This window comes from Strix uralensis, chromosome 5 (assembly GCF_047716275.1).
Source record: "Strix uralensis isolate ZFMK-TIS-50842 chromosome 5, bStrUra1, whole genome shotgun sequence".
Taxonomy (NCBI): Eukaryota; Metazoa; Chordata; class Aves; order Strigiformes; family Strigidae; genus Strix; species Strix uralensis.
In genome coordinates this window covers 51670944-51697586 of record NC_133976.1, presented here as the reverse complement: position 1 = coordinate 51697586, position 26643 = coordinate 51670944, and the positions used below count along the sequence as shown (strand labels likewise).

The 26643-nt window shown below is 40.4% G+C and overlaps 1 protein-coding gene across 1 annotated transcript in view; it reads right to left on the bottom strand.

The window, feature by feature from the left end:
• Positions 1 to 26643, bottom strand: part of PLXNC1 (plexin C1) — a 72880-nt gene that overhangs the window by 31858 nt on the left and 14379 nt on the right. Inside the window, exons 4-15 of the mRNA XM_074870760.1 lie at positions 25394 to 25494; positions 18941 to 19055; positions 17806 to 17950; positions 14337 to 14406; positions 12909 to 12984; positions 12735 to 12788; positions 8138 to 8277; positions 6862 to 7041; positions 5478 to 5565; positions 4376 to 4582; positions 4073 to 4264; positions 499 to 598 (exon numbers count right to left, since the gene is read on the bottom strand). Of these exons, the coding sequence (XP_074726861.1) occupies positions 499 to 598; positions 4073 to 4264; positions 4376 to 4582; positions 5478 to 5565; positions 6862 to 7041; positions 8138 to 8277; positions 12735 to 12788; positions 12909 to 12984; positions 14337 to 14406; positions 17806 to 17950; positions 18941 to 19055; positions 25394 to 25494 (1468 nt within the window). The remainder of the gene's footprint in view (positions 1 to 498; positions 599 to 4072; positions 4265 to 4375; positions 4583 to 5477; positions 5566 to 6861; positions 7042 to 8137; positions 8278 to 12734; positions 12789 to 12908; positions 12985 to 14336; positions 14407 to 17805; positions 17951 to 18940; positions 19056 to 25393; positions 25495 to 26643) is intronic.

The following is a 26643-nucleotide window of genomic DNA, read 5'->3' as shown; positions in this document are numbered from 1 at the left end:
TATAACCAGGTCAAAACATTCAAAAAAAAGGAGTCACAAAAAGAGGAGGGCACAACTATTTACTCCCCTCAGTTTAGCAATGATCTACAAATTCATGAATGATCCAGACAAATGAGACTGAGCAGAAACACCACAAACACTGCTTGAGGATAAGCAGTCTGTTAGGGAACATCTGCCCCAGGGACAGGAGGGGAGCCCAGCTCTGGCTGCTGGAAGGGCCCAAGTTGTGACACACGGATGTCAGTCCTATGGCTTCCCTCAGGAAATGATGGTGAGTAACTCCAGCAGAACAGCCAAAACTACTGTCTTGATGTAGTCTGACAAGATGGACTTCACCACCAGCCCAGAATTAACTCTGTCCACTCCTACTGAGAACAGAGGAAAACCACCAGACTGTTTGTGACAGTCCCAAACATGTATGTGTGTACATGTACATATGTTTATGTGTTCTGATTATATCCTTCAGAAAATCAAAAACTGAAAACACATTTTACTTACCTATAATGACACCCACTACAATAGGCAGCAAAATAAGAACATACAAATAGATGTGTGATGATGTTGGCTTGACTTCATGCTCAAAATTTCCTAATTTGACCTGAAGAAAAATAATGGCTGTGTTAACAGATGACAAATACAAGTGGTTAAAATTACATTTATTGTATTTAAAAAAAAATAAATCTGTATTTGAGGCACATGAAGGACTCTGGTTCTGCAGATTATTGGGAAGACAGCAATTCAGGAAAACATATGTGAACCAAAACAAACTTAACTTTTATTGTATTTGATGTTTAAGCAGGATAACAGAGCAGTGACAAGAGAAAAATCTGGAGGTCCTCATGCAGCACCAAATTTTGCTATTGCACCCGCTGCAAACTAGAGCCTTCAAACGACTGGAAAGATCTGGCCTCCAGCTGGCCAAGTGGATCATGCACTTCAGAATTGCTGCTAAACATTCTGGCATTTTGAAGCGAGGAAGGCGAGTGTTGATAGTTAAAAACAGTCCTTTGCACTTACAGTGTTACTCTGCTGAGCAGAAAAGATAAGACTCATGCTAATAAAGAGAGAAGTACAATTTTTGATAGATGCCTGGCCCACAGCCCTCTTCCCTATTTCTTTGCAGAAGTTTCAACCTCTTTATGTAGGCATTCCTGAAGGTTCGCTTAAGAACAAATGCAACATACAATACATGTACAGCATTGCCCAACAGCCATGGGCTTGTTAAAGGCAGGACAGGCATTAATTCTCAGGAATACACAAAGTGCTGAACTCTGCCAGATGCCAAACTGAGGCATTCACCACTGATAATTATGGCAGAAGAAATTTCACAAAGGAGGATCTCAGAGAGGACTGTGAAAACACATAAATAAAGGGTAGCTAAGACTATAAACAGACTAGAATTAAAAATATGCTTTGATACAGAAAAAGAATACCACCAAGTGCCAGGGATAGACACGAGCCTGAGATAATTGAAACGGAGAGCTGGGTTGGAATTATTTTGGGTTACAGCAGGGAAGGCAGAGATCTGGTGATCTCAGTCACAGGCTTGTCACAGGAGGTGAGCAGCCAGGGCAGCTGGAGACTGCCAACCTGATAGTCACGTCGCAGCTACACAGACACGAGCAAGCAAAGAAACCCCACTGAGCTGGAAGGACACAGCCTTTGTATTTCTGGGGCTACAAAGAACAAAAGACAAAGCAGACCTATTTCCTCCATCAAATGATATTTTTCCTCAGTTGTTTATATGTTTTCACAATTCCTATACTAAGCACTTTTGGTCTGAGCCTTCCTATGATAGCATTTGCCTTTTCCAAGGCTGAAATGCATTGGTGGCTAAAGATATTAATCATCCTGTGACTAACATACCTGCCTTTCTCCACTTGTCATGTCCAACCAAAGCATTCCTAAACCAGAAACTTCTGTTACTCATCCCTGCTTATTGAAAACTGAGACAAAGCATCCATTTAATTTTCTGCTTATATTTAGATTATCTTTAATCTTCACCACAACCTTCTTATTCAGTGTCCCTGTTTCTTTCCTTATCTTTTATTTATCTTGCTTATGAATCACGGACTAAATAAGCCATACTTGAACTCATCCAATTCCTATTCCTAAATTAATTTCATTCTTCCTGCATGACATTATAAAACCTCCTCTGGACTGGTAATGTCTCTGAGCTTTATGTGATCAGCAGATGTTTTTAGCACATGTCTTATTTTTGTGCTCAAGTCACTAGTGATATTAAATAATATCTGTATGAAAATCAACATTGCCCAGAGTCAGCTCCCCATACACAGCATCCAGTTTTCCTAATCCCTAGCGTCTTCATAATCACCACATTAAGTAGTTTACTGAATGACTTCCGGGTACAAGTGATCTACCACTTTTTTGTTGTTGAGGAAATCACTCATCTTATGAAATGAAGATATCTAGCATAATCTGCCTTTATTAAAAAGGAGTTGACAATTATCCCATTTTCCATTTACCTCCAGGTCTTTCATGAGTCCCTCATTCAAAACCCATTATAAAGCTTTACACAGAGCTAGGATTAAATCAGCAAGCCTCCATTTGCCTAGCTGTTTTTTTTTCTTTTAAATACTGGTTTTATATTTGCTGCTCTCCAGTCATACAGTATGTCTCTTGACTGCAGTTTTATTTAAAATCTTTCCTACTATGCCTAAAATATCATGTGCCAGTTCTTAGTGCTATGATAGGAATGATCCTGTTCCTGCTGTCTTGACTCCCTTGATCTATCTGAATCTTGCTTCTGTCACAAGGATGGCATTTTCTTTGACACCTCCACTCAGACTGATCATCCTGTCTTTGACCCCACACTCGATATCCTCTTTCTTCCTGAAAACTAAGGCAAGAGATACATTTATTCTTGGGCCATGCTTACCTTTATACGTAGCTTATCCCTTCTTCAGAGTGGCCCTACTTCTTCTATGATGATTTATTTATAAGATTGAAAAAACATGCGATGATTTCCTACTTTTATATTTTCTTGATGTCAGAAAAAATAATTTTTAAGAAGTGGAATGTTACATTATAACTACTGCATTTGATTTGCCTTAGCAAAGTGGTGACCTTTCTACGACAGTCATTCCTACGAAGCTTGCAGGATGAGCATGTGATTTTGCAAGGCAATGTTAATATTTAAATGCAACACCAATCTCAGAAAGGCTTTTCCATGCCATAACTGGCTCAGACGGCAGGATCCACAGATGGGGGATCAGTTAACAGTGATATGAAATTGAGAATAGCTTCGTTAATCTTTACTATGAGCCATATGCCTTGAAGTCAATAGAGTTATTTCAGTTTCATACCACCATACACTGCAATAAGAGTCTGGCATCATTTTTTCTCCCTCATAAATGGTGATGATTGCATTTTAAAAAATTCATATCTTCATCTTATTCATGGAGCGAATATCTTTAAGCTGCCATTTAGCTTTGATATCCATGCTAATGTTCTTATATTTGGGCCTGGCTTTGTGCCATATGTTCAAAGCATTTTGGCCTTCCCAGAGCACATTGAATTTCACCCCCTTTTTCATCCGGAAACGCCTTCTCCTCTGTCTCAGTGGTGATCCCTATGTACTGTTCCAGATCCTCATCTACTTGAGTAGGAAAAAGTGAATGGGAGGACACAATCCTTTTCCTCACAGCCACACTGCAGGAGCAGATTGCTTACATATCTAAGATGAGGGGCTCTCCTGGAGCCAGCAATGCTGTACCAGTGAAGTCTGTGCTGCAGCTAGAGGTGTGACAAGCTACTGCTCTCCTGGACCTCAGCAGCAGTAAGCTCAGTTGGGCTGCAAAGTCTACCTCTGACACCACAGCAGTAACCAGACAGTAAATTAACTCAGTACTGTTAGTGGTACCTAAGTTAGGCAGGCATGCTTAGATAAGAGGAAGATAACTGTACTACCAAGTACAAGGAGAGCAGAAAATGTATCCAGTTCCTCCCTCTATAAAGAGCATTCATGGCAAGAGCATTAATGCTACATTTTACTACATTTGTATAAACATCCAAACACTGTTGAATTGCAACAAAAGGGAATTCTACTTACAAAAACTTTCACTGTGGAAAAGTCAATCTTGTCTGTTCCTTCCCTTTTGAATTTGCACAGTATGGTGCTGCGGTCTGGCTTTTTGGTAATATTTTGGACACTGAACCAGATCTTTCTGGTCTGTGCACCATTCATGTATGACAGATAAACCTCTACCTCAGTTTTAGAAATATTCAAGTTGTCATTTTCTTTCTAGAGGAAAAAATTGAAGAAAATAAACAGTCACTAAATACAGTAAGAAATAAAATGATCCCCAACAACTATTTTAAATGAGGAATTATAGTTTATTACTTTCAAACTTACATATATTTTTAATTCCAGATCAGGATCCAGCTCAGTGTGCAGCTGGTAGTTAATGAACACCGGGTCAGGGTGATAGTGTAATTTGACACATGGTATAAAGGTAGTTTCCACTTTTAACATCATATCAACAACTTTACCCTCTGTTGCATGGCTCAGGCTTGGTGTTAAGTAATAATATTCAGATTCATTTCCAGGACACCTGGAGACCTAGAAATGCAATAGCAAAGTTGTAACAGTCATTAAGTACTCAACAGTGGGTACAATTACAGAGGCACTCAAAATCATTTGATAATGTCTTCCTGACTTTACACAGATATTTGCTAAACCTCTGAGATCAGGGCTGCATGCAGAGCACCTGGGAAAATTTCTGCGTTGAGCCTATGTCTACCTTTAAGCACATTTATCACACACTCTGCACGCTGCTTTAAGGCTGATTGCACACTGCTAAGGCAGCTATTTCCTGCAGTGAGACAGGAATAGTGACAGTGATTTCTCCTTCCTTCCCCTCAATGCAGGTGACAAGAGAAGAGCAGGAGGAACTCTCCAGCACCCCTGGGCATTGGCTCTCCTCAATTTAGCTCCCGAGAGAGGGGTGCTGCTACAGTCACACCACTGTTTACTCCATGGGGTGGTGCTGCTGTTTGCCAATCTCTGTGCTCCAAGCCCAGGAGTCAACAGGGTGCCTACCTCCTCACAGCCTCGGAGAAAGTGTTTCATCCCCACATCAGCTCCAGTCTGCCACCCCTTGCTGAGGCAGTGACACCATTTGGGTTCTCAACACAAAGCCAGAGAAGTACACCACCCTCTCCTCCCATATAAGGAGGTTGGGGAGACTCAGAAAGGACAGATTTGGAACAAGTCTCCGGAGCACAGAAAAAAGGCTCAGGGAATTATGCAGAAGAGTAGCTTATGTGTATCCATAATCTTGTACTGAGAATGTCTACAACTGTGATCCTACAAGTGGTCATATTTATTTCAGTAGGGTGACTGATGTGTGCCTGCAAGTGTTTGAAAAATATTGAGATTCTCCTGAAACCTTAGGAACAAAACCTAATCCCTCAAGAGACCTCTATTTGGTATTGTAAAGAAGATTCAGACTTACAGTAAGGTTTGATCTCTGGTCATCTGAAATAATCACACTGTCCACCACATTAAAATTTCTACCAATTGTAGTAATTTTGCGACCACCACTGTAAAAAAAAAAAGGGGAAGGTGAAAGGAAGGGAGATTAATATTGCCTGTTTCCCACAGATCAGTCCTGCATTAAGGCTTCAGCTGTGAATAAACTGCTCATGTGCATTTTGCTTCGGTAGCAGCCAATATAATAAAGTCAAACTGCAGGACAAGATCATTTGAGCTATACGGTGTATTTCCATTCTTTCCTCATAATGTAATGGCAGAGACTTTTGCTACCACAAAACCAAATGACTTGATAGCATACAGATGCATCTTCCTTTTCAGGGACTCTCCACCTCATTTTCTATTCACACAGCCAAAGAACTAGACTGTGACTTAATATTCTGTCTTGAAGGAAAAGCATCATGGTATTTTACTGTCCCAGAGCAGCCCTGCCTGTACTTAATTCTTGCCTTCTTCAGGACAAACCAGTGGTGCCAGGCACCTCACAGGAAAGATGTTCGGCAGTGTTCAGACCATCTGTCTCAGCACACACAATGGTGCTTGTGTCTGAGGGCTCTGGCTCACAATCTCTGTTGAACACAGTTGGAGTGGTTTAAGGTATTATTAATTTCCAGCTGTCTGAGCTGCCTCTCACCTGGAGATGAGGGCATGCATCCTAGCCGCTCAGCTGCTGCAGCTGCCAGCCCAACTCATTACCTCAAATCCACATTTGCCAGTGCTTGACGCCAAGATATCAGATTAAGAACATGTAAGAGAGTAAAAACTCTGCAGGCAGAGGGACAGGTAGAAAGCTGCGCCTAAGAATATCTTAAAACCACCCTGTAAGTCCTTCATCAGAGCTGTGAGTCTCCCACAGAACACAGCAGAGGCTTGAAAATGGCTGTTTTGGAATTAGGGAACCCACTCCTAAAGCAAGTCTGTATGTATCACTCCAGTCGTTATTACTTTAACTTCATTTCCAATTCACTGATACTTTATACTGTTTTGGAGGTGAAGGATGTATTAGTATCAAGAAATCAAAGTTAATTGGAGTTTGAATTTATGCATGTTACCCATATTTTGGATTTAGTTTTAGTATGAGGAGATAATTTTTGACTTCTACAGAGACCTGGGGTGGGCAGGAAGGAGTTTACAGAATCCTGCAGAATACAGAATCCATCTTGCAGCTATCATAACCCTATCTGTATGTTAAATCAGTTCACCAGCATAAATTCATTCTCCACAACAGGTTACAGCAGTCATCTGAGTTTATATCAGCTGCCGTCTGGCCAAGGAAGGAGGCTCATATCAGCTCAGTGGGACTACATTTTAATAAATACATAAGAAGTATAGAAAGACAAATTTACCTGATCCAGGAGGTATTTGGTGTGATTCCAAAACATGATGGCAGTGAAACATAATGCAGGGTCATTGGTGGTGAACACTTTTTCCCATTAGCCTGTATACATATACTTTTGGCCTCTTTACGTGTTGGTGGGAGAGCAAATGTCATTTGCGTATCATTTAGCACATTTCTAACTTTAATGCTGGAGGAGAAAGAAAACAGTCAGATGCTGAAACACAGATGCCACTATGCCATTTGCTGGTGTTACTACACGAATCCTGTAACCTAAAGCAAAGGATAAGGAGAAAATAGAAATGAACCTCCCTTTGAGCTGTGGGATGGAGGTGGAAAGACAGAGCAGGAAGTTGAAAAGACAGAGTAGGGTATCTTTTGAATGAAGTTGCTATGTGTCACAATAATCACAGCAGACAGTACAGATATTGGTCTTATGGCCTTGTGAGGCTATGTAATGCAATGTGTGATTTTGCTCTTTACTGTGTACTTCCCTGTGCTATCAGCATGGTCCATGAGCTAGTAAAGAATGAGAATATTCAGCTTCCTTTTCCTTCTTCTTTTTCTTTTCCTCTTTCCCCCCTCCTTCCTCCCTTTCACTCCTTCCTCCTTCTACTTCTTCTGTCTCCCTCCTTCCCATCTCTCCCTCCTTCTCTCCTTTTGTTTTCTGTGGTCCCCATGAAATTCATGGTTGAAGTAAAAACAGAACAGTACCATATGAACACTTTTTCAAGTGTTCATATGTAAAATGGACTTGGTAATCACAGACAGCCATTGCAGCTGCACCTAAAAATGACTGATTTAGAATAAGATAGCCTCATTATCTAGGGGGTTACACTGTGCAATCATCAACAGAGAAAAGTACAAGCTGTTGCATGAGAGATTCCCTTCCCCGGCACGGTGTTTGCGCTTTGACAAGCAGAGTCCTAGAATATATGGGGAATATTTTGAAGCAGAGGAGAGTCAAACAAAAGCTGAGACTTTCCTGTGACCTATCTTTTTGTTGCCTGCTGCAAGGTACAGAGGCCACAGGTACAGAACTGTCCTACTACTGCTGAGAGAACTGTCCACCTACCCATCCATTCCTTGTACTGTACCCAAACATCAAATTAATTTCCATCCTTTGGGAATTTAAAGTGGAATATAACTAAAGGAGTGAAAAGCATCCCCCTCTCTGCTGGGAAGAGGTCCATGACAGCTGTTCACACAACTGTATTGCTAGGGAAAAATGGGCATAATTTTCACCATGCAAAGTACATAGTATTATTTTTCAGAGCTTAACTCACATGTCTGGTTTACAGCCAGTGATTCCAGTCAGTATCAGTTTTATGCCTGATGCACGTGTAAAGTTTTCTCCTTTGACTGTTATTTCACTTTTGCCTAGTGTAGAAATCCACAAAGGTTCAATGGAATGAATGCTGATATGCTATTAGAAAACAAAGCAAAACAAAATCTGGTTACAAAAAAAGCTAGGCAGTTAAACAACAGCTGCAAAAACAACCACCACTCAGGAATGCGGGTTTTATGGCACTGGGATACATTTTTCTTATTAATTTCAAATCCTGTTAAGCTCGATCTTGGGAAGTACTGTCAGTCACAACTTCCTTACAAGCCAACTATTTCTACCTATATATTTTATATTTCAATTTATCTCATAACAAAGTTGCTCAAAGGAATCACAATCTGACATACTGGAAGGTAAGTAACATAAAAACCCAGCTTGAAATGATACATTTTGTGTGACCCTTGAAGAACTAAGAAACAACACAAGACAAAACCCATGGTGCTGTCACTATGAGAGATCAGTGAAACAAATGAAGGCATCTCTTGTGACCTGAAAAGGGGAAGCAGGGTCAAATCCTAGAATGAAAAGTCAAGAAAGAGCCCGAGAATTAGCTTTACTAGAAAGTCCTTTCAGTCATACATAGAGCTAAAGGTACAACACAACTGCGGTGATTTTTTTGGTATCCTATTTTGGTGCTAAGAAGTTTACAAATCTATTTTCCAGCATTTAAGAATAATCCTAGTTTGCTCTGATGCTGTCACAATCTTGCAGAAACATGGCCAATTTTAAAACTGTTTTTCTTTGTGTATCTTTATATTTACTTATTCTAACTTACTAACACTACCAAGCGAGAAAAGAGATTTTTTCCCCTAGCATATTTACTTGATACATTTGACAGCATCTCATGTTTAATCAGTTTTGCTGCTTCCCCAGTTTTATAACCACACAGACGGTTTCCTCTCTGTGTATCTTTCAGACAACAAACTCCAAACATTCAAAAAAACAAGAAAATACACATGTGAAAACACAAAGTGTTTGGTACCTTCTCAGGCAAACAATTTCTAGCTTGCTTTTAGACTGTCTGTAATACCAGTGAGTATTTAGAGTATTGTGATTATCCTGATCTCTGCTGGGCACTTGTGGACACATTCACTGGGCAGTTCATCCTTTCCAACCCTGAGAAGGGTGCTGGTGCAAAACCTCTAGGGAAGTCCTTCCCACAGGGTTTTTCTCCCCTCTAATCTTTTCCGGTACCCAGAGCAGCACCAAGACTTTGGGCTGGTGGCCTGAGGGGACCGCCAGGGTCACACTGCCATCCTCTGCAAACACAGCCTTTGCTCATTTCAGAAATGTCCCTGGAACGTTGTCCCCACATGCTACCATGGCCCACTGAATGTCGGAGCACTCCGGAGAAAATGTGAGACCTGTCACAACTGATTGAAAGCTGCAACTTATGCCTTAGGAAAGGGCAAGAGAGTGTAAAGTCTGGGGCCAGAGGGGCCCCATCAAAAGGGCCTCCAAGATGACCTCTGGTATGGATAATGCAGGAGGGCAAAGGAAACTCCTGACAAACAGCCTGAGGGGGAAAATTCACTCCCACCCTGACCTGGGGATCAGTTTAACCCTTAGTATGTGAGCAGGACAGCTGAAGCAGAAATCTGAGAGATTAAAGCCAGCGAAGGACCAGTGGCTTTCTCTATCTGCATCCTGCCCCTCTGCTTGTGCCCAGCCTCCAGTACACCAAGGACAGTCAACATCCTCATGCAAATCCAGAAGCTAAATACTACAGAAGGGAGTAAAACACTACTTTGGGACTCTCACTGGTAACCATCAGGAAGCCCTGAAGCATGGGAATAACACAGTATCGTACAAACACAGGGAGATCCCCCAGAGCTGCATCAGGGCTGTGAGCCCTGGTGAGGGAAACGCCAGGCATCCCCTGCCCAGGGGTGCAGCAGGACACTGTGGTGCTTCAGGGCTCCCGTTGCCAGGCACCACACACCACGGCGCACCTCAGCTTAGCTTGCCTTGTTTTTCTTACACCAAGAAGAAATCACGGGAAGAACGGCTCACTCTGGAAGTTTCAGTCCTCCTTGAAATCATGCCTTCCCTGCGGCTACACAACACGGACTCCCTCGCTGCATCCTGCCTCGGACTCATGGCATCAGCACAGTCACTTGCAGCGCTAAGGCAAGTTGGCCTTGGCGGCTTGACCACCGTGGTTTGTGACACTTTCCTCAGCAGCAAAAGAATCTGTAGGGAACTGAATGTGGGAGGGATCAAGCGTCCTCGCTGGGGTCTGCGGTGCTCATTTCCCCAGCATCAGAGAGCCACTGACCTTCCAGTCGCTGCACGGCAGGGAGAGAGACACCCAGCAGCAAGAGGGAGGGGAGACAGCGGAGAGGCAGGATATTTATAAACATCACTAGTTGTGAGGCATGCAATGAAAGCAGTGTAAACATGGAGAGAGACATAGAGAAAGCGTGCGCCAGGTCCTCAGGTAACATAAATCAGCACAGCCCTGTCAACTTCAATAGAGCTCCATGTTTCTGAGCTGCAGCACCCACCCCCCGCATTCCCTGGACAGCCTAATGCTTCCCTGGGGCTGCGTAAACAGTGGCACCCACATCCTCAGAGGTGTGGTTAGCATAGCTGCAGGTCCCAGAGAATTATCTGGCAGCGGCCCAGATTAAGCAGCCTCTGCCACTCCAAGGAGTTTGTCCCTGCTTCAGCACAGCCTTTCCTGCGGTGCTAGCATGGGGCCCCAAGGCCGCGGGAAGAACTGGATTGGGGAACTGGCCCAGATGAAGCCCAGACCTGCTGAAAGACAACGGTTATTTCCAGCCAAATCAGTTCCCCAGTCAAGCATACTTGTGCAACCACTCCAACTGCTGCTCTGGCACAGGGAGGGGGAAGGTGCATGCACGGAAACCAGCAGCTGGAGTCAGGAGGAGGGCTGGGGCTGCCACTGAAAAAAGAGTTTATTAATGCTCAGCTAGGGTTGTGGGAAAACACAAATCCTCTTTCTCAGCTCCAGTATGTTCTCCTTAAAGCACCAGCAGTCAAAGGAGAGCAGGATTTCAAATGCAATTTCGAGCCCTCTGAATGGATCAATCACTTCTAAATAAACATCTGCCTTTGGACTGCCTCTAGCGCTTTCACTGCCTTGTCCATCACTGTCTTTCTGAGATAAGGCGTGTGGAAGAAAGCCATCTCCCAGGCAATTCTAACTATTTACCAATGTCAAATTAATGCACTTGGAAGCAGAGCAAAGAAGAAATTCCTCTGTTCTTTCACCAGCCGCAATGCTTTATATGCAGACCAAATCCAGAATATTAATGCTCAGAAGCGCAAGTATTACAATCCCACTCATCTCTGTGAAAAACAAAACGGATTTTGTGATTTTATTTAAGAAACCTCAGCTGAACAGCTGAATTTAAGAGGTAATTCATGTCTTCACAGGTAGAAGTTTGGGTAGTTCTAATGAAACGTTCAGAGATAAGAACACAGTTGCTATTTATACTAACCATGCTATCACTCACAGAAAAGCAGAAACCAAAAAGTGTAGGCAGCAAATCTCTATGTACTTACTCATCAGTCAAATTTCTCTTCACTACTCATTTCTTTCCTAACACCCACATGTCAGAAGCAACCACTGATGACAAGATCACTCAGTTTTATGAGAAAATAAAAGCATTTTGGCACCATAAAGAATGAAGGAATAACCTCGTGGTTAAAGGGCTGGCCTACGAGGCAAATTGTATAGACTGTATGGTCACATACAGTCTATATGATTTCAATAGAGAACTCAACAACCAGATTCAGAAGGTATTTTGGTACCAGTGACACTCTTTCCTTTCCAGTGATCCAGCTGGAGTAGGATGGATGGAGAGTAGCTCCATCTCCAGTTTTGTCTACAGCCTGGAAGCAAGGAAAATTTTTCTGGAAGTCTGAACCAGGGATTTACTAACACCCAGGGTTTTCAGTTCCTGGATGCATCCTCTAGCCACTTGTCTGTTATGCAGAAATGGGGTGGCACATCCTCCCCTTCCTCTGCTCCCCTAGCAGCTATGTTTCAGGAGAAGCTGTGATCTGGCTGCATAAAATGAGGAAGAGGTTTGAGACTCTGAAACCTAGTTTCACAGAGTCGCCTGTGCCAGCAGAACTCAAACATGCATTTAAGTATAGGTAAGAGATTAAGTCTGAGATGTTCTCCTTTGGGTTTTTTTGTTGTTGGTCAGCTTACACGTCCCAGCCCTCAGCACGCTGGCTCCTGGGGAGTGACTAAATACAGCATACAGAGACTTTGCCATTTAAAGCAGTATTGTAAATACTGCATCTAGAGGTACGCATATGACTATTGCAGTGTTCACTGTCTCAATGCCTGGATTTGAAACACAAATCTTTGTGGGTACCTTTAAGCACCAACAAAGCACTAAGAAAAAATAGTATCAATCCAAGTTCTGCATTACCTTTCTATGTAACCGACTGCCTCCTCATCCATATCTCTGTTCTTCCTGCAAAGTCCTCTCATTCTAAATAAATTTCTCCCCAGCCCACAGAATCTCAGTAATGCCGATCTTAAAATGCTAACTAACCTCTGTTTTCTGCGCAGTGGCGATCCCCTTGGAAGCAGCTGCACTACAGCTATCCTGAAAAAAAATCAGCATTTCTTCACGTCAGGACAAGGAAGAAACAAATTGCTGCTCAGATATAAAAAATACAAGGAAAAGGCGTCACAGAGGATTCCAGTCCTCCCCAACAAAATTCACCTGGCAGGTGGTGGCAGGAGAGACACGCGTCCATTTACAGCTGTCACAGTCACCCTTGTGTATACACCGAGAGCAGCTGGTAACACACAAAACAGAGTTTTTGTAAGACATGGGAACTCAATCTAGATTCAACCATGAATGTAAAATTTCAAGTGACAGAAAAAAGCACAAACTCAAGAGAACAACCTGGCAAACATGTAATGAAATGCATAAAACACGTAACCTACGTTTACCCTCCAAGACTATTGTTCTGCTGTGCTTGTTCTGAGGACAAATTCTGTATGAAATACAACCTGAGCTGAGATGCTGAGTCTCATAAATTTTCAAAAAGCATGAAGCAGATGGAACACTTTGGGTTTCACTTTGCTGTGGTTCTCTCCAGTACGTAAGTGGCCAAATAGTACTTTTTAAGCAGAAAAGGGCAGAAAACTATCACTGATTCTCTCACAGCTTTCCTGAATTTCTGTTCTGTGTGTGTAGTGCTAGCAAGTATTGCTAGTTTGCTACTGCCTTCCCCTACCAAAAAATATACCTGTTGGAGACTACTTTGCCCCTATCTTGCTTTGCAATGCGTCCATCAGCATGGAGGAGAGCCAAGAGCAGCACAGGCCCTCTCCATGCATGCTTAGAAACGCTCTGATTTAGAGAAAGACAGCTCCTTCCCTGTGTTGCTCCAGGGAGAGGAAAGTGATGTGCCACTTCCCAAAAAGCAGGAGCTCAGTTTCATTCCAGGTGCCTATGAATTAGTCTCTTTGTATAGGGGAGGAGCATTCTGAATGGGAATACTGTAGTTACCTACAGCATAGGTTAGCCAAATCTTAAGTTTTAACAACCATATATCATACAGGGTTAGACCACATACTGGGTACAAATGCTTTCTACCGCGAGCTCTCAACAAAGAGAGTGGCTCTGAAAAAGAATGTGTACAGGAAAATAGGTGTTCATTATTCCTATTAGCAGATTAGATGTAACTTTCCAGTTTAATTGTATTCACGTTACTCATTGACCATATTTAAATTGCACCTGGCTCTATTAAAAAACAGCTCTATAAAGTGACTTTTACAGAATCTCTTCACTCCTCTGATCTAAGCCTTACCAGGGGCCCACCTATTTCACAAGGACAAAAAGGATTTTAATGTCATTGTGACATCCTCTGTTATCTCTTCAAGCACTTGTCATAAATTCAGTCATTGTAATGACTTGCCTACAGCTAGGTGCCAGGGTCCCACTAAATAAGAGTCATCCGAAGAAGTAGCTTTCTGAGGACAATAAAAAAAGAGAAGGAAATAGGCCAAGAAAAGAGATGTGACTATCTTTAGCAAAATGTATTTCCTTAATAAATACACAAAAAGAATGATCATACTTCAGACCCCCTCCCCCACACACACATAAACCCCTCAATGAAGTCAGTAGGAACGAGGCTCTTACTTTTTCAGCTGAAATGTTTGTGTGATATTCCAAGAGCTTGAGGACAGCGATGCTTCAAGAACTAGACAATCTGGAAAAATGTGACTGTTAGACACATGATAGATACTACATGAAATAACTGTAAAAAAATAGTTGAGTTGAAAGCTCATGTGCCTTCCACTGTTCTCTACATGGTACGCACCTTCTCTCATACATTCACTCACACTTTTGACTGATAAAGATAACTAGATTTTGTCCTTCCGTAGCACCCTTCAGCTGAGTTATTCCAAGACTTTATACACACTCATCAATTAAGCTTGATGCCACCAATGCATGACATACAAAAGTAATGTTATTGTCAGGATACAGATAAGGAAATGCTACCTTAGAGCAGGGATATAAAATCATCTCCTGAAGAGCACACAGTGGTATGCTGGGTACAGACAGACCCCAACTTCAAGCTTTCTAACACAACAGACTGTTCTAATGCAAGAGACCCCAACATACCATATGTACTTCTCTCTCTCTCTGTCTCAGAGACTTGGTTTCAGAGTCTTCTTTTGTAATCTATGCAGTAGCAATTTTCATCCTATTTAAATCTTTTATGATTGCATGAGTCAATTTGCCATTATTTCAGCTAGCAATTACTATACCGACAATTCACTGGCAGCTGTGGAATGAAAGAGTATCTCCTCCTATGAGCAGAATACCACATCGAAAAAGTAGAGTTAGATATATACCACTTAAACCATGGTCCCTTTCATCTGTGTGCCTGCAGATGTGTATGTCTGTGAAATGAATGACTGTCTGAGATCAAATGAAACCCATGTGTGCAGACTTTTCTGGCTTCTCTACGCTAGGAAGTAGATAGCTTTTTAATCCGGGAAAGTTATACAGATTTAAAGTATACCTGCCTTGCAAAGGTAGAGAAAGCTTTGTCTTTATCACAGGCTGGCTTGTTCAGATGAAAACCAGCTTTGGCTACATCTACATTGTTAAATCAGAAGTATCTCCTACCTCCGTGTGTCAGCATGGCACTTGGGTGCTCACTGCAAAGGTCACCTGCACTGCTTGATAGAAACAGCCCTTGGGATTGTTCGTATGCTTAAATACCTTACTAAACAGATACCAAAGAGTCTGATTTTTTAATGCTTGAAGATGTGGATGACATTCTGAAATCCTTCAGCAATCACCTATTTGCATCTCCAGAAATCTGTGTATCTGCAGAAATCTGACACGTTGGGCACAAATTTCCTAAATCATTTGCTTAGGTCATTATATGAGAAGGGTCTCAACACATAGCTACTGAAAAATAGTATTTTACTAGGAGTAGTAAGTAAAAGCAAGGAATTTATCTGCTTCTGGTAGAGCTTGTCTTCTCTTTTAAGTTTGTATAAATACTTTAAGGACAACACTGTCAAATACAGTTCCCTGTTTTTTTCTGTTTTGAAATTAATGGAACCTATTATTTTTTGTATGGCCTGGGCTGACCTTTCAAAATGCACCAGACTGCACTGAGTAGCAGGTATTTTCAAAATGTTTTTTTCCAGAAATGATACCTGAAGGAGTTTTGCAAGTGCATCTTCTTGTGAGACTGAGGTCACTTTACATGCGGTACCATAAATACTCAACGTAACTCCCACACTTGCATTATCTACTAATATATCTCAGCTCGTAGGAGCATGTGAGTGGCAGTAATACTGGTGGGCACAAGCTAAGCTCACAGCCTTCTGGTTAACACTGTCAAGGGGCTCATCTTTGGCACAAAGCACAGGCAAGGCGAGCTGGCATTTGTAACACTATACTCTGAAAACCTGCTAACAGAGTAAGAGAAACCCCTAGTCCGAGAAGACAGAGCACCAAAACAATGTACTCCATAATTATAAAAAAGCACAGGTTTTGGTACTGGGTCAATACAGGACCTTTTTTTTTCTTCTCTAATGTATTTTCCCCTCTTAAAAATCCACTAATAGTATTTATTAAAGACTGCTTAATAGATCAGAATGCTCATGGATATCACCCTAGTTGTCACCCGCTAGTGACAAAGTCTTTTATTCTCGATTCCCAAATCAATATTAGACAGGAACTTGACACAACACTTGTATGATGCCAGAGATGCTTTTCCCTTACAAAGGCCATCAGATGAGCTCCTGAGATCCCAGTATTGCAAGGAACCTCCTTCAGAGCAAGGGTCTCTCAAAGAGAGAGCTTTTTGCAGCACTGAGCTCTTCAGAACAACAAGTCTTTGTAAGTTCTGGTTAACATTTCATTCCTCTTTCTACACAAAGGTATTATAAGAGAATCAGATTCATGCAGAGTATTACATGTCTTTTGGGCTATATTATCTAGGAAAAGACAAAGGCAGCATTTATCTGAATTTTCTGTTTCCTCTTCAAGTCACTTAAGAGCACATACTATCCTTGAGCTTGCTATCTTTGTCCCTCAGTTTAGATTAAAACTCTCTTTTGTATTCTATCATAAGCAACTTAAAAAAGGTACAAGGTTGACCTGTATTTAAAAAGCTTTGTGCTTCTATACAGACCTTTGAAACAATGCAAGGGGGATGTTTTCCTTCTATTAGTCAAGTAAGACTACTGTGAAGGATTATGATCTGATCTTTGAGACCAAAGCCCAGAGGTCAGCTGAAATGTCTAGACATTCAGTAATTTACCACCTCATTCTAAAACTTGTAGTTGCCCATAAGATGCACAAAACAGATCACGTGCAACATGCGTTCCATACAAACGACTCAGGTCTCTAATTCTGAGAACTACTGGTGAACAAAGTAGTATAAGAATTACTGCAAAATGATTCAACCAATAATTCAGAAAGATGAATGAAATCAAGTCAAAAAGATGTACCAGACAAATTACCCTTGAACCATGTATTTTTCTGCTAATCTTCTGCATGGGACAATCACTTTCTCACAAGTGTCTAAGTTAGGTTGAAACAATTAATTGAATGTTAAGATTATTTATTGTACAGATATTCATAGTCAGATTCTTCTCTTATTTATGCTAGTACAGTTTCCTACAAAACCAAACTCTGTTTGCAGATGAGAGAAGGGTTAAGATGGGTTAATTTGTCAAGGCAGAGCACGGGACCAACACTGCTTCCATAGCTCCAGCCAGCTTGATGTTCTCTGAAGCTATCTTAAGTTTCTTTAGACAGTAATTAATGGCACCACGTAAATATACTCTTAAGGCTAAAACACCGCACTGCTACAGGCCAGACTGAAGAAGCTGCTTCTAGCCATAGGTTGACATGTTTTATTACTTCTAGAAAGGATTCCATATTAACAAATCTTTAATTATCAAGAATAGTGTGAGTATACTCAAATCACTTGACAAAACATGAATATTTTTTTAAACGACATTTAATAAAAAGCATTATCTGCTCTCACACTCATTAGGCCTGTATTTATCCTCAGTTCTCCTTGGTAATAAAGGACAGTGAATAAGCATTAAATACGTGTAATAGTAAAACATACCATTATCAGTTATCACCAGAGCGGTTAGATTGCAGAAACAGGATGAATTTTTCAGCACTACATTTTCATAAAATATTTCAACAGGTTTTACAATTTTTATCACACAGGAAGTAAGGACTTTGCTTATGTTTGCAGCCACAGCAACCTATAGAACGATAAAAACAAGAATACAACAGATTTCTTGTAATACTTGTTAAGTTGTCACCTTGTCTTTACAGAAAACTACAAATGATGAAATGTATAAAATGAAAATTTTTGTGGCAGAAGCAGACAATTCACTAGGTAGCCTCTCAAAGGAAAGGGCACCTCCCAACTGAAAAAGCAATACAGAAGGACTCCTGAAAGGAACAACATTGCTTACTTCCAGAAATTAAATGGATCTGTAAGGCATGTTAGGGGAGCAATCTGGAATAATTTTGGATTTTAAAACAAGAGTCTTGCTATAACAGTGTTATATACTGTTATAGTCCCTTAAAAATATTTGAGCAAGGATGTACAAATCCTCAGAGAGAGACAACATTTGCATCCATAACCAGTGCACTTAATTATGAAACAGAATTTGTCTTGTAATGAATTATCCTTTGTTTCTGGCTGAGAGCGCTTTACAAATATGATCACATTAGTGCATTCAATCGGGAAACCAGAAACAATAGCATGCAGATTAAGTGGCCAGTCACAATACTTGATAATCAAACACTCAAGGCTGTGTGTGCTGTGAACAGATACTGAGTAAATACTAATATCAAACACTTAAAGACACATTTGTGTTAGCATATGTGTCCCACTGAATGTTTTGTAACTTGTTACAAAGCTCAGAACTTACATAATGCACTTGATATATAGTCACTGGAAATATTAAAATAGCTGATAAAGTGATACAATGGAAACGTTGCTTTTGTCAGCACAGTGAATTTTTGACCCAATATCATGAAGTATAGCGTCAGGATACATTTTATAGGAGAGGAAGAGAACATCCATTCAGCTTACTGGGATTTCCAATACATTTGCCAATTGTTGAGATAAGAGGGACTAGTATATGAAACAGAGTGACAAAAGAAGGGAAGCTGCAATAAGCGACAAAATGACAGATTTCAAGTCACAACAAACAAACAGGCATAAAACTGGGTGCACATACCTGATTTTTGGCAGGGAAATCTAGCAGGATTTTCAGATCTTTATCAGGTGCATGCGAAATGTTATACCAACCCTTTAAGCTGTTTGAACGTGTACAATTTTCTTTTAATGTGCACCTAGAAGTATACATAAAATTATACTAGCCTCCTTATTGTGGCTATGACTTCAGACACTGTACTTCAACTTATTTAATGTTATTGATTTTTTACAGGAACACTATTGATTTTTTACAGGAGTATGGTTATAACTGCAAAAAGCTTCAGGAAAACAATCAGTAAAATCTTCTGTTTATCAAAATAAATTACAATGCATTGATATATGCTCTAGGGTCCCATTTAAGTCAATGGGACTCAAGCAAGTATTAGAAGCTTGGCCAATAACAGTGGGCTTGGTAGCCTGGGATGGAATTCATCACCCCCAACTTGATTGCTTCATTGTACAGCTCTAGATCTGACCCCCCCAGTTCCCTCTACACTCAGTGGGGAGAAATATGCTCTTTCAGGGTTCAATTCGCCTAACATATTTTAGATATTCATACAAAAATGAAATAAATCACACCATAGAAGCTGCTTGTTCTCTCCAAAGAGTGTAAGAGGAGATGGGGGTGAAGCTCAGATGTAGAGCTATGCTATGAATGTGTATAGTTGATGAGATGCATCCTCCTTTCTAATCTCCTCTGTTGACCACTGATGTGAATAGTAATCTTTCCCTTTTATGTCAGTGCACTTGGTTAAAACCACTGGGTTTGAAAAGGTAGTTCAAAATAGATTTCTCTGTCTTCAAGAATAAAATCTATTTCAGAAGTAGGATGGCACGAAGTAAACAAAAATGTTATAGATGCCATATTGTAGGAAACATAAACTACACAAAAGAAAATGAAGAAAGAATGAGGAAACACTGGGATATACAAGTACTACAAAGATTATACATATTAAGAACATGATAAAATGAGAACATAGGCATACAAATTTAGATAGACAATCACCATATTTGAAAGGTGAATTCTTAAAATACTGTCTGCTGTGAACAGTTAATGAACAATCCATAGATTAACTCCAAGTAATTTCATAGAGCTAGCAATTAAAGACAAGTGCTAACTGCATATAGCTTAATATTTTAATATTAAGGTTGAATATATATAAATAAATGCAACATTTAATATAGTTTTAATAATACTACTTTTCTACCAAACGTAGAAGCACGTATAGCTTCAATCATGTGATCAGTGATATGTGCCTTGATGAACTATTCCCTCACTAAAAACTAGAAATGAGTACTACTTTCAAGGCAGGGGCCTTTTTCATGAGGAGCTCACTGTATAAATGTATTTCACAAACAATGTGTTTTCTCTCCAGAAGGAATAACACAAGAATGACTTTCAACAAAATGTCCAAAATAACCCCACAAACCATGGAAACCATAAAGCCATCTTCTCTGTAGATCAAGACACTGGCAACTGGAATGCAGTTAAGCACAAGGTCACTTCCTTTGTGGTCTAACTCAGGAAACTTGAGTTCCTGCTGCACAAGAACCTGGTGGGGCTTTGCATCTGAATATATTCAGATCATAACTCTATTGTAAGAAATTGGGACTATGCCTGACATATTTCAAACTGTTTGAACTAGGACAAATTTCAGTCTCATTTATCTCTCCCTTCACCTTACTGAGATCACAAAGGTCCATTAGCATCACAGTTTTAGAACCACAGAGGACGGGATCTGTCATCAACAGATGTGCATAAACCAGATGCTCGGATATGCACACATAGGTACATCACTGGCAGTGACGCATGGGAGAGAATCACAGAATCAACTAGGTTGGAAAGGACCTTGAAGATCATCTAGTCCAACCATTAACCTAACACTGCCAGTTCCCATCTACACCATATCTCTCAGCGCTATGTCGACCCTACTCTTAAACACCTCCAGGGATGGGAACTCCACCACCTCCCTGGGCAATCCATTCCACTGCCTAACAACCCATTCTGTAAAGAAATGCTTCCTAATATCTAGTCTAAACCTTCCCTGGTGCAACTTGAGGCCATTCCCTCTTGTCCTATCGCTTGTTACTTGGTTAAAGATGCTCATCCCCAGCTCTCTGCAACCTCCTTTCAGACAGCTGTAGATGGCGATGAGGTCTCCCCTCAGCCTCCTCTTCTCCAGACTAAACAACCCCAGTTCCCTCAGCCGCTCCTCGTACGACACGTGCTCCAGACCCTGCACCAGCTTCGTTGCCCTTCTCTGGACACGCTCGAGTAATTCAATGTCCTTTTTGTAGTGAGGGGCCCAAAACTGAACACAGTCATCAAGGTGCCGCCTCACCAGTGTCAAGTACAGGGATAAGATCACTTCCCTGTCCCTGCTATTTCTGATACAAGCCAGGATACCATTGGCCTTCTTGGCCACCTGGGCACACTGCTGGCTCATGTTCAGCCGGCTGCCAATCAACACCCCCAGGTCCCTCTCTGACTGGCAGCTCTCCAGCCACTCCTCCCCAAGCCTGTAGCGCTGCTGGGGGTTGTTGTGACCCAAGTGCAGCACCCGGCATTTGGCCTTATTGAACCTCATATAGTTGGCCTTAGCCCATCGCTCCAGCCTGTCCAGATCTCTCTGCAGAGCCTCCCTACCCTCAAGCAGATCAACACTCCCACCCAGCTTGGTGTCGTCTGCAAACTTACTGAGGGTGCATTAGATCCCATCGTCTAGATCATCAATGAAGATGTTAAACAAGAGTGGCCCCAAAACCGAGCCCTGGGGGACACCACTCGTGACCGGCCTCCAACTGGATTTAACTCCGTTCACCACAACTCTTTGGGCCCGGCCATCCAGCCAGTTTTTTACCCAGCAAAGTGTGCAATCATCTAAGCCTCGAGCAGCCAGTTTCGCCAGGAGAATGCTGTGGGAAACGGTGTCAAAGGCCTTGCTAAAGTCAAGGTAAACTACATCCACAGCCTTTGAGAGACAGCCTATAGTTTCTGACAGGTTGAAGATCATAATGCTGAAGATGCAAGGCAACACACTTGCAATACCTGGCACTAAATAAGTGTATGCATTTCAGTGACACTAATATTAAAATATTAAAAAATAAAACTGTTTATAAAGCTGAATATTTAAAACTGTCCTAGGACAAAGTTATTTGCCTTCCTAGACTGCCTGAGGAATGCAAGCAGTGAACATGTTTCCTTCATCTACGATGAAGAATCTAAGAGTTTAATTGCAAAAAAAGGAGTGCCATCCAGGACCCAGGGTCGTGCTTGTCTTCATGCCAGGGAAAGATGTGTCCTGTGTTGCTCTAAACACTGACCTTTAACACTCAAATAATGTGTTCTGGAGAACGGTCATTTCGTAGGAAGCAGTCACAGAGAGGGCAGTAGAGCATCTGAAGACCCTCAGCATAAATTCTCACACCTGCCCTGCACAGGCCAGAAGTAACATGAATTCCACTCATCTAAAGGTGAGGTTATTTTGTTATATCCCTATTTCTACACAACTGATATTGTTTGAAAACACATCAGAATGAATATAACTGATAAATACTATTTGTAAACCACATGGTTCTGAAAATTAACATACAGACTCAGACGACTACTAAGGCTGGCTTTCTTGGAAAGGTGGACTGGACCGGACCCTATACAAGAATGAAGCTATAAGGTATGAAACTCTACAATCAGATTTCAGACATGCATAGATATGTGTACAGAGAAAAGCAGAGTCAATATTTTTTTAAAATCTTTCACAGCAAGCTAGTTCTTTATACTACTAAAGATTTCTCTTCACAATTGGAATCAAGTTCCTCTTATTTCATTATGATAACATGATACCTATGAATACCAGTTCATTCGTATTTACTTAAGTCTCTGTTTCACTAATCTTGTATTAACTACAGATCCTCCTGAGTTTGCCCTCTCTGCCTTGCTAAAGCATACTGATTTCCTCATGAATGAGAACGTGGCTTCCGAGGAAGTTTTGGCTTCCTTTTCCACGGTATTAGCCCCTGAATGAAGTCCACAGATATCACATACACTGACCAAATTAAAAAGTAAATCTGGTCATGTCAGATAACTACGACATATTGTGTTACTTCTGTATGGAAAATAAATGTAAAATATCAGTGCCTTGTACTGGAATAATTTCAGCATACTTCAGGTAAATCTGATTCATCTATAGAAAATCTATAAAACTTAAGAGAAATCACACAATGCTATAACTAATCGTTTTGAATGATTGTAAGTGAAAAGAAGAATTTATATATTTGTCCCTATAGAAGAAAGAGCACAAATAGGAACAGTAGAAACATTTTGTTTCATTTTGTTTTCACTTGTAATAGGATGTGCAGGCTTTTTCATCAAAATACTGGATTTGAGTTCACACTGTCTTTAAAATGAAGCACTGCTGGTAAATTTTATTTTAAAAATGGAGTGCATACTTAATATAAAATTTATTTCCCAGTAAGAGTATAAAAGATATCATCGATCTCAAAATTATTACAAAATATATTGCTTTAGCGGACATGTATAGACTTTGATTAAAATACCGGGTAAAAACATGTCTTCCTCTTTTTCTAAAGCTTCACTCAGAGCTCTCTCTTCACAAAACCAAATACTTAATGATGCTAAATGTTTAACAGAGAAAAATTGTGTGGGTGTTGACCAGGATCCATATTATAGTAATTCACTTCTTCTCCAAAAGAGTAAATTATTTCTGTTTCAACCAGATGGAAACTTTTGGTGATTCACCTCATAAACAGGGGGTTTACTGACTAATAACTGTTACTCGAAAACTCTTTATAAGGTAACTAGAAGCCTGAAAAGCTTAGCACTGAAATATACACAGTTTCTAATAAGGTAGCAAAAGAGAGTTTGAAGAAAACATGTTACAGAACAAACACCTACTCTCTTCTAATAGCTACCTTTGCAAACACAAAGTAGCAGGTCGTCAGCAAAATCACCTTAACTTGAAACAAACCAAATTGGGTAGTATTAACCTTCTAAAAGGTGACCCAGTGGAATTCCTTAAAAAAATCAATCTTATAACTACTTTTGTTTAATGTTTTAATGACTGATAAAATGGCATAAAAGAAGGTTTACACTGTCAACATCTGCTGATGATACAAAGTTGGGAACATTACCATGCAGAGGAAGATGACAATATCACACAGGAAAACTTGGATAACCTCGAAATGGGATGACATTTCAAAGCATAAAGTACAAGAACATGTACCTAGAGGAACAAAAATCTCACAACCCATATGTGTTATAGACTGGAAACTCATCAGTTGGAAAGAAAACAAAGAAAGAGAAGGACCTGGGGGCACTATTTGATCATGGATGATTGTGGCCCATCAATGTGAGACTGTCATGAAAAAGACATTTGTGATCCCAGGACACACTACATAAGGTGCTTCCCGGACAGACTGATTAAACACCACTGAGCAAGGCACAGCTGAAACCTATTCTGTAATACTGTGACAGTCCTGGCCATCCTTATTTTAAAAGGATGCATAAACTTCACAGAAGGACTACTGGAGTGGAGTTAAGAAAGGAGTGTCTTATGTGAGAGTGTCTTAGTGAAGTTAGCTGTTTTAGCACACCAAAATGAAAGTGAAAAAAGACTGCTTTCACAAAAACATTGAGGAAGTAAATGTGAGGGAGAGAGGAAAACCTATTTAAGCCAAGGTGATGTGAGCACCAGAACAAATGAGTATAACCTGTCCGTGAACACATGTGACGAAAAGGAGGAGACAGATTTTAACCAGCAGAAAACATGAGACTCTCAGATAGCCACACAATCAGGGCATGGAAGACAAAAAGCATGTCTAAATTTAGGATGGTCCTTGATTACTTTATGAGTAGTGTTTACATGATGTGGTTGCTTGCAACTGCCAAGACTAGGCTTGATGATCCAGGAATTTCTCCAGTCCGGGCCAAAGACGTACAATAGCTTTCAAACCTGCTTCAAAGAAAGCAGCAAAACTAATGACTCAATGTCATCCCCAAATGTGAGGATGAAGTGTTTAAAAAGAAATTCTCCTCTAGCCTAAACCAAAGGCAGTGGTTCCAAAGCAAGGAACTATGAATACTGAAGACAACTGAGCACTCTTTCCCCATTCTAGCATGCAAGATGACTCCAGCTATTAAGAGGCTTCAAGTATGAGTATACAATTTTATCTCTCAATCAATCTGTAAAGCAAAAACATCTGTTCTAAAACCAAAATAATTTCTTTTTCTTAGCCCAACATATATTTTATGGGTAGGACTTAAAAATCTGAGGGTTAACACGGTCTTTAAAAGCTGCAGAGCTCCTTTTCACATGACAATAAAGTGTCTCGCATTTATGGCTATGACTTAAAAATTCAGTAGATACAATCTTGATGCTGAATAGCCCCAAGCCAGTCAAAATGTACACTGACTAATAATGCATTGCTTTTATATCAAAGTCTAAAATACAAAAAATACCTTCGATTCAAAGAACACCACCCACAGTAGGGATCCTTTGCAGATAAGCATTCTTGCTCGGAAACGTATCTACTGCAATTTGCAACTGGTATTCTTCTCACCTAAAACCAAAGAATGCAATAACACGCTGAATTAAAATAGCCTCCATAAACAGGGAAATTTAGGGTTACCATTAAAAATCTGACAGCAACCAAGCACAATCCCTTTGGGGAAGTTTCTTTATGGAGTTCACTCTGCCAGAAGACCTTTGGATAGAAATATGCAGCCTGTTTAACACACGCTGTATTTTGCCATCAGATGATGAAACGCCTCTGACAATGACAGTTTGGTTCTAGGACTCAAAGGCCAGCATGAACAGATTAATGCAAGAAAGACTGGTTAGCATAGTGAATAGATAACAATAGAAAGGAGGTATATTTTACAAATAATGCTCTGATTAGCAGAATACCATTTTCCTCTATCAGGACTGACATTTTTAAATGATTGATGAAGGTGCATCCAAAAATGCATGCGCAAACCAAAATGCATCTGTGTTTGCATCACCATGTCAGGTTACTGCATGTGCACACTAGAACAAACACATGCAACTACTTAGCATGCATGAAAATGCCATTTCAATAAGTAAATGTAGATAATTGTGGCTATATTATATGTAGCTATACTTGTACATTCAGCTCGAATATCCTAGCCAGCCATTTTCAGAAAAGGAAAGGAAAAAGAAAAAGAGAAAGCTGATTACAAATACTGAATACAAATACAAATAATTTTATTAATAACAATGTTAATTAATAATCTTAGTAAGAAAGATATTCCTAATTCAAACCATTTTACCAAATTTGCAAGAATTAGAAGTTCCTGTATTTTGTGAACAGATACAAGAATACATGACTTTCTGCAAAACTGTATGTACCATTTTTTCCAGTCATATCTTGTAAAATTCAATTTATCTGAAGGTGTGTGAGGTAATCAGTTCAGAAAACAGCCGACATCATAGACTACTAGCAAGTTAAAAAAAACAGCGTAGAGGCTTATTTAAGCTCCAAGAGATGATCAGAGAGAGACATTTATTCCTAAAAAGCTGTTGTTCCTCTATAACAACTTGCTCTTTTACCAAAGGTCAAGAAAATTCAAATCTTTACTTTGAATATCTACATATACTTTTGTCAGAAATTTTGATTCCTTCTGCTTTTGTAATAGACGGTTTATATCAGCCAGGAATTCTCCTACCAACTTACACACTCTTTCAGACA